Source organism: Tripterygium wilfordii, chromosome 10, assembly GCF_013401445.1.
Source record: "Tripterygium wilfordii isolate XIE 37 chromosome 10, ASM1340144v1, whole genome shotgun sequence".
Lineage (NCBI taxonomy): Eukaryota > Viridiplantae > Streptophyta > Magnoliopsida > Celastrales > Celastraceae > Tripterygium > Tripterygium wilfordii.
Genome location: NC_052241.1, coordinates 8,219,448 through 8,228,108, shown reverse-complemented (window position 1 = coordinate 8,228,108; position 8,661 = coordinate 8,219,448). Strand labels below are relative to the sequence as shown.

Sequence of the window (8,661 nt, the reverse complement as noted above, 5' to 3'; positions counted from 1 at the left end):
TCTGACTTCTTAATCTTTTTTATCATTTAAGAAGTTCTTTTTCAAGTCTGTAGACAATGTTTTCTTAACAAATAATATCGGGGCTGGCTTGATGATTAAGGGCATGTTAGCCATGCTCTCCAACCGAGATTCGATTTTTTTTTGGGCTTGTCTAGCACCACTTGGTTTGTTTTTAATTGTGCGTGCCCTATAAGTTTATCCCGTGCACACCCAAAGGGTAGTTAACAATGGCTTGCAGCATCTTAAAGATGATAGACAAAACCTCGAGCTAATCCAATGTCTATTGTTTCATCAAATGCTTATTCCAAACAGGCCAAGTAGCATACATTGTATTACACAAAAAAGTTTGGCAGTACATTATTGTCTACATTGTTTGTTCCTCCTTTTGTTCTTGTCATCCTCTATGGACATTCTTGCACTTTGATCTGTTGCTTCTCATTAGAATCTACAGTGTAAACCTTACCGTCAATGCCTTTACTAATCTCTGGCAGATCGTCATCGAAGTAATCGTCTCTGGTGTTGTCCGTGAGCATGAGACTAATCAGCCAGAAGAGTGAAGCATTCAGGGCCATGAAGGCAGCACCACCAAATAGACCAGTTTTGGCAGTTGGACAGTCTGTGTTCATGTTGTGGTGCACTTTGTGAGTCAAGTGAAGGAGTTCAGTGATTGTTGCCCACAACAACATAGCCCCAGCAAAACAAGAAACACACCTGATTCCAAACTCCTCCCACAAAATCAATTAACCCTGCACCAACACAGCAAAATCTCAACAGGAAAATATGATTTTCAGTACTTACAGAGCAACGAGAAAGAACACGACCCAGGTAGCGTTTTGAACCAGAGCATTCAGAGGAACAGATTTGCCCTTGTAAGGATAGAACACAGAGTACAATCCGGTTGTCGTGGATGCAACGAGAAATGCAAATGATATGAACCCGAAATAGACTGCTGGGTCTGAAGAGTACTCGCAGATAACAAATCCGTGGAAAACATTTGGCTCCCCTGAAGCAGGCTGTGAGCGAAGGAAAACAAGTGAACTAGGATAATCTTATGAGCAGAAAGAGAAGGAGAAGAATTAAACAGTGAAAGAAGAAAAAACCTTTTTGTTTTCAGCAAGAATTCCATGGACGAAGGATTTGATACCAAGTGCTGCAACTACGATTGCCATAGTTTTAATACCAACAGCCATAGCTCCTCTCTGTGAATTGAGCTCACTACGAGTCTATGTTTGCTGTCACAAAGTTATGAATCTTTATATAAGCTAAATAGATAATTTGTGGGCTAAAATTCAATTTCCCTGTAAAAAAAAAAAAAAAAAAATCCTAAAATCCAGTTCATTCAAATACATCTCATAGATATTATCCACTGTTTTGTTTATTTCTTGAACCTCAGCCACATCGAAATTCATTGTTCTTGTTTACATTAAAAAAAAAAGAGAGAGATTAGCTTTTTACAGACAAAAGTTCTGATTAATATGCCAAAATCCAAATATCTATTATGTTGGTTGAGACTGAGTATTGGACAATGACTTCGGTGACTTGTGAACTCGTTGGCACAAGCCTCCAATGCTCGAGAATTCCTAAACATCTACATTAAGATCCCGTTTGGTTCGTGGTATTAGAATTCCCATTGCAAAGAATCAAATTGTGGGAATGAGCTGATAAAGTAGTTTGGCTTGTAAAGGGTAATCGTAATTCAATGTTTGGTTTTTTTTTTTTTTTTTCAAAAGAACCCACAATTTGATTCAAGTATCGGGGAAATGGCAAAAGCTGGCATTTGCTAGAGGCATATGGGGCAAGAACTCAACTATGGACCATCTAAGCGCAAGTGCAGCTGTTTCCGCCACCAGTCTTATTCAGAAGGTCAGGACTAACTTTCAAGAAATTAGTATTTCCTGATTCTGAAACAAAGCCAAATGATCATGTTATTTTTTAATCCTTATGTTTGAAACAAAGCCAACTGCTGCAGCAAGTACTGGACAATTTACTAGTGAAGCCAGAAAGAAGAAATTATCTAAAAGGCCATCAAGGAGCTTACTAGCTAACTGTTTGCTCCTTCTTGGGGGTGTGATATGCCTTTATCGTGGCCACTCTAGCCTTGGTTTTTTTCTCCTTTGTCTCATCTTCCTGTGAATCTTGATCAACTGGGACACTTCTGGGTTTATGATCTTTCTTCTTCTTTTTCTCAATTTCTTCAGAATCATCAACCCCACCAGTGACATCAAACCGTCGTTTCTTCCATGGAACACCAAGAACAAGAGGCCTAGCAGAGTCTTTGACTGGTGGCAGAGTACTTCTTGACTTTTCGTCATGTTCAACACTGTGGTCTTTTAGTATACTGGCTTGTGCCATTAGAGCGTAAACAGCTTCTTGTAGTGGGACATTCATGGTGGTAGCGGGGGTGGTGGTATAGAATCGCCACTCTCAGTTTCTTCTTCTCTGTCAGACATTCTTTCAAACATGAACAGTGCAATAGTTAGAAATTGAGAGACAAGAGAAGGATTTCTTCTCGGGTGGATGAAATATTGATGGTGTGTTTCTGTCTGGATCCTGAAAATTCTGATTTCAGTTGGCCGTTTAAAAGAAGTGCGTGTGACACGTTGGATCAAAAAGTAGACGTAGGGGGAATGGGGAGCTGGAATTTTCTAAGCTTGAAATTAGTCTTTCGAGTTTGAGCCTTAACTTGGGTCATTTTTACTATTTTATGGCTATGTTATTAAGGGACTCTCATTCTTTTGGTCCGTCTAAGTCCTAACAATTTTAAGCCCACTTTATTAAGAGAAAAAGAAAGATTATCTTTCTAATTTCCTAAATTCTTTTATAAAAAAAGATTAACTATTTAATAAATTATTCACTCTGTTCAGTACTCAGAAACACAAAGTGAACACACAATTTTTGCCAAATAAAATAAAAATTACTTACAATGCCAAGATCGTGACAGTGAGACAAGGCGACGCGTAACTGTTTGATCATAGACGCCGCCTTGATTTCGCAGAAAACAGAGTTAGAGACAACAATTCGATCGTAGAGAGTGTTGGACTCACAGTGCTCCAAAACCAGAGAAAGCGACTATGTAAGGTCGTAGACATCGTAGATCTGCACAATGTTAGGGTGTGGAGACAGGAGGAACATGATCTTTGCCTCGTTTTGAAGGCACTCGAGGTAGGTAGGATCGGCGAGGAGGTTAATAAAGTTTTCAAATGTGAAAAGGATAACTTCTGTTGAGAGTGTGTCCAAGTTGTCATATTAGGGAATTTTGTAAAAATGACCCTCTCAAAAAGTCAAACTAGAGAAATGACCCACTTTTTTATAAACCGTAAAAATGACCTAGTTTTATATTGCAAAGACCAAATTATCCTTAGAAAACATAACCCACCCTTTGGCTTTTCCCCTTCCCACGAAAACCCACTTCTTTCAAACTCATTTTGCTCGACGGGCTGCTCGACGATTACCGTACAACTTCCGATCATCAGTTTTTGGCAACAGATAAGAGATTTTTCCCCCTCTGAGGTTAGTATCTTACTGGCTCAGTTTTCTGCCTAACATATACTCGATTTTAACTTGGTATTACATGAAAAGGTTTGCATTTTGGTACATACCTATGGCCGGCTTGGGTTTTTGGTGAAACTCTGTTTAATTGGGTGACATTGTGGGTGAAGTCTTGGGTTTTTGGTGGTGCTTGCATGCAGGTGGTCGGACATTATCTGTGTTCCAGTATTCTTAACTTTGTAGTCGAGCATGTATGTTCTGTAGTCGAGCATAATTATTGTGTAGGTCGAGCATTAGTCGAGCAGTTTTATTTCGGTCGGGCATTATGAGTGTTCCAGTTTTCTTAACTTTGTAGTCGAGCATAGCATAACTGTTATAGTCGAGCTTAATTGTTGTGTAGGTCGAGCATTAGTTGAGCAGTTTTATTTAGGGTCGGGCATTATGTGTGTTCCAGTATTCTTAACTTTGTAGTCGAGCATAACATAATTGTTGTAGTCGGGCTTAATTGTTGTGTAGGTCGAGCATTAGTCGAGCATAGCAGAATTGTTGTAGTCGAGCATTGTTGTTGTAGTCGAGCATTTAATGTTGTTAATTTTATGTGGTCGAGCATTTTATGAAACTGTGGTCGAGCATATTTATTTTTGTGGTCGAGCAAATGTGTTTTTTTGGTCGAGTATGATGATTGAAGTGAATATTAATTTGGTTATTTTATTTCTTTTCAGATAGACAATTTTTCAAAGAAATGGATTACATGATTGAAATGAAAAATCATTTCCCAGGTAAGGTTAGTGTTTTTTCAAATATATCTGAATCCATAAGCAAAATCAAAAGGAAGCTTAGTGAGGATCAACTGGAGATGTTTAGGAGAACATGCTTTGGCATGTTTCTGGATGTGGGGCACATGAATTTCTCTGGCCAGTTGGTACATCAAGCTCTACTACGACAAGTTGTAAACTCTGGTAAAGAAGAATCTGGTGTGATATTATTCAGGTTCAAATTTGCTGGAAAGAGGGCAACATTTTCTATTGCTGAATTTGCTCTTATCACTGGTTTGTTATGTGGTGATGTCCCTCCCCTGTCTAGCTTGATTGACACTTCTGTGCATAGGATTAGGGACTTGTATTTTGGTGGAAATAAGAGCATTGGTAGAAATAAGTTAGATGAAGTTTTCATGAGTTGTGATCCTGAACCTGGAAAGGAAGAAGATGTGTTGAAGCTAGCTCTGGTATATTTTTTGGAGTCTGTTTTACTGCCTAGGGAGCGTAGTAGGAACATAGATATTCAGTGGTTGCAATTGGTTGATAATGTTAATGTGTTTAATAAGTATCCATGGGGATCTGTGAGCTACGCACGTACTGCAAAGTCTCTTGCATCTGTCATGGTAGGTCGTGCTGAAAATTTTAAAAAAAGATCGACAAAGATGGAAAAGTACAGCATATATGGATTCCCGCTAGTACTTCAGGTAGTACTTAAATTATTTTGAAACAAGTTTATGCTTTGTTTGTTGTGAATATATCTTTGAAAAATAATGTTGTTTGCAGATATGGCTTTATGAAGCGGTGCCGCGCATCGGTATGTCTTATGCAAATGTGAGAAAAGAAAACCGGTTTCCCCGAATATTGAACTGGAGCAGCACTGCCACTCCAGAATCTAATGCTATTGTCTCCAATATTTTTGATATGAAAAAGGTATATATTGCATGGTATATATTGCATGATATATATATATATTAATGTTTTCCATGCTTATTTGTTACAGCTAGAAGTGCATGATACGCTTGTCCCTACTGATTTAGAGTTAGAGCAGAAATATTTGAGTAGTATTGGGAGCCCCAAGTTAAAGGAGACGACCAATGTTGTGGGGAGCTCCAAGACAAAGAAGAAGAGCTCAAAGAAGAAGAGCAATGTAGCGGATGAGGGCAATGTTGCGGTGGATGCGTTTGAGAATTTGTTTGGAGATGAGGACAATAATCGCCACAACCCTGAGATTGAGTGGGAGGATGATCCAATGGGAAGAGTAAGTTTATTCTTTGTTTTTTATGTTTTTTTTTGGTCGGACATTAATTCTTTGTTTTGTTCTTAGATTAATTCATTTGTTCACATTTTTTTTCATTGTGCAGGTTATTGAGAAGTTATTTGGGATGGAGAAGTTGTTGATTGAGCAGAAAAAAATAAATAGGTTGTTGAGGAATGAGGTTACAACTTATTTTGATGCATTTTTCCAGTCTGTGGAGGATAATATGAAGACAGTAGTGGAATTTAGAATAGGAACTAACATGGAGGTGGATGATGAGGTTCTAAGTGATGAGATTGAACCTCAAAACAAGGGGTTGGAGAATAAGGAGAATGATACGAAGGAGGAGGAGGATAAGGTGGAGGAAAATGAGGAAAAGGTGGAGAATGAGGAGAAGGAGGATGATGTAGTTCAAGTAAAAGAGAATAAGGAGAAGGAGCCGGAGCCGGAGCCGGAGCCGGAGCCGGAGCAGAAGCAGGAGCAGGAGCAGGAGCAGGAGGAGGTGGAGGAGGAGAAGGTGGAGAAGGAAGAAGTTGGAGTTCAAGTAAAAGAGAATGAGGAGAAGGATGAGAATAAGGAGGAGGAGGAGGAGGATGAGGAGGTGGAGGAGGAGGAGGTGGAGAAGGAAGAAGCTGGAGTTCAAATAAAGGAGAATGAGAAGAAGGAGGAAAAGGATGAGAATGAGGAGGTTATAGTTGGAAGAAATGATGCGGAGTTGCCAAGTATGGAGCTGGAAGCTGTGGATGAACTATTAGAGCTTTCAAAGCATCGGTTTACACCAGAGAAGATAAACAAGGACTCTGAAGGAGTGGAGGAGATTAGAGAGTCTCAGTTTCCCACGGCTACACCAGGTGGGACACGCAAGTATACCAGAAATAAGAATAAGCGTGCGAAGAGGCCTGGACCACAAACAAAAACACCATTTACCTCCCCCAGCTTCAAGAGGAGGAAACTTATGGTGGAAAATGAGACAGTTAATCCATTGACAGACGCTCCAATATTACAGTTGAAGCGAGCGTATCCAAAGGAATGGGCACGCGATTTACTTGCTTTTATGAAAGACAATACACTTGAAAGTAAGTTGATAAGTTGGGAGCCATGTCAAGTAGACAAGAATTGGTTTGTGGATGCCATCAGACCAGAAACCTGGTTATCGGACAAGGTAATTATTATGTACTGAAAATTTTTATTTTGAAAAGATATATGATGAAAATTTCTTTAACATATTCATAATCTTTATGTAGCACCTTGATGTGGCAATGTACCATATTCGTAGAAGGATTGCCAATAACCCTGAAGTTTTTAAGAAGAAGTCTGCAGTGCTCGACAGTTTTTTCTTTGTAAGTATATTTCCAACTAGTTAGACCATAACTTTTGTAAAGTATATCAATAGCTACTTTAACCTATTACAAACTGAACAGGTCCGGGTTACGCAGGCTTTCATACTTTTCAATGAAAGCAAGGATTGTTCTTGGGACAATGATATTTTGACTTAATGCATTCTCCAATAACCTTTCCTGATGCTTGCATATGACTTCGATTAATAAAGTCCAAAGAGCATTTGTGATTGTCATTAAGCCTCGTCACCTTAAACAACTCCGAATCCTTGACTCTTATAGATCGCATACGCCACTCGCACCCTTTAGCAGCACATTGAATCATAAAAAGAGTTTTGGTCGACTTAATAACGCGAAATTGGAAGTTCTTGCTCATAGCATACATAGCAATATATTTTTGTAACTCTTTTTTGTCTGAATAAATCTGCCCAATCGCAACTTTACCACCCCAATAGCTATTGCTACTATTACTCCCAACAAAGTTCGACGTGCCAAGCGAATTTGAGCCAATGTTATTGTTGCTAGGAGGCCCATCCGCTAAGTTACCGCCCGCACATGGAGGTGGGTGTCGATGAAGTACCGAACTTTCAATCCCATTATTATCCACTTGAAAGTCATCAACCTCAATATTTTCTTGATAGTCATCAGCCCCATCATCAATATCTGCATTATCTTTATCGTATCGACTAAAACCACATTCATTAAAGCCCATGCATCCGGCTTGAGGACTAATCGGATCGTTGTCAAAATCAACATGTAAAGGTAATTCACTGCCACACTGTCGCGACTGCTGCGTATTAGGAACAAAGCCCACATCTTGTGAATGAAATTGTTCCCGCTGAGGAGGAATGAAACTTACATCTTGAGAAACAAACTCTCTCTGATGAATTGTTACACAAAGTGGAGTTCCAGGTCTTCGAGGATCATCATTTTGCCTAAGAAAGAATTGCAAGTCACGGTCGTTGCCTAGCACCATCGGTTCCATATCAAAATGTGTATTATAAGCAAATTTCATCAACAATTCACCAGCACTACGATCCACTTCAATCAACTCATATATCAAATCCACAAATTCCGCAAAAGAAATTGTTTCGGACACTATTACACCTTGGCTTTTCCCACCTTTGTATTTGCAAATCCCTTGACAAATTTCCCATTGGCCACCATAGAGGATCACAAAATCAATAGATGTCATTCCTGAAAATAACAAAAAACCATAAAAAAAAGTATAATAAGTTGCTCGACCATAAAAACTTAAATGCTCGACCATAAACAACTTTGCTCGACCATAAAAACACAAATGCTCGACCATAAACAACTTTGCTCGACCAAAAACAACTTTGCTCGACCATAAACAACTTTGATCGACCATAAAAACACAAATGCTCGACCATAATACAACTTTACTCGACCATAAAACACAAATTCTCGACCATAAACAACTTTGCTCGACCATAAAAACACAAATTCTCGACCATAAACAACTTTGCTCGACCATGAAAACATAAATGCTCGACCATAAAAACACAAATGCTCGACTACATATATATTTGTTCGACTACAAACTCAATATGCTTAACTACACAGATGCTATGAGTAGATAATGTGTTCGTTCAGAACTTCACATGCACTTGAGAAACATATGGAACAAAATTACTCAGAATATAGATGTACTCGCTTGTCAAAAGTGATATGAAATGTTAACCAACGAACCTCTCTTCAGACTTGCGATAACGAAGATCACAAATAACTCAGAACCCGAACCTGATCTGGCTTTTTCGAGCTCTATAGAACAAATAAGATGATGAGAAATAGCCGATCG

At 39.0% G+C, this 8,661-nt stretch overlaps 2 protein-coding genes across 2 annotated transcripts; one reads left to right on the top strand and one right to left on the bottom strand.

Moving 5' to 3' along the window:
- Window positions 1–308: 308 nt before the first annotated feature.
- LOC120006833 lies at window positions 309–1,216 on the bottom strand. Its single transcript, XM_038856935.1, has 3 exons — window positions 1,101–1,216; window positions 799–1,013; window positions 309–711 (listed from the first exon to the last, which is right to left on the bottom strand). The coding sequence occupies exons 1-3, from the start codon at window positions 1,188–1,190 to the stop codon at window positions 402–404; spliced, it is 615 nt and encodes a 204-aa protein (XP_038712863.1). The 5' UTR covers window positions 1,191–1,216; the 3' UTR covers window positions 309–401.
- Window positions 1,217–4,345: 3,129 nt separating this feature from the next.
- On the top strand, window positions 4,346–6,866 carry LOC120007340. Its single transcript, XM_038857538.1, has 6 exons — window positions 4,346–4,951; window positions 5,031–5,177; window positions 5,248–5,505; window positions 5,609–6,046; window positions 6,152–6,664; window positions 6,747–6,866. The coding sequence occupies exons 1-6, from the start codon at window positions 4,346–4,348 to the stop codon at window positions 6,864–6,866; spliced, it is 2,082 nt and encodes a 693-aa protein (XP_038713466.1).
- The last annotated feature ends 1,795 nt before the right edge of the window (window positions 6,867–8,661 follow it).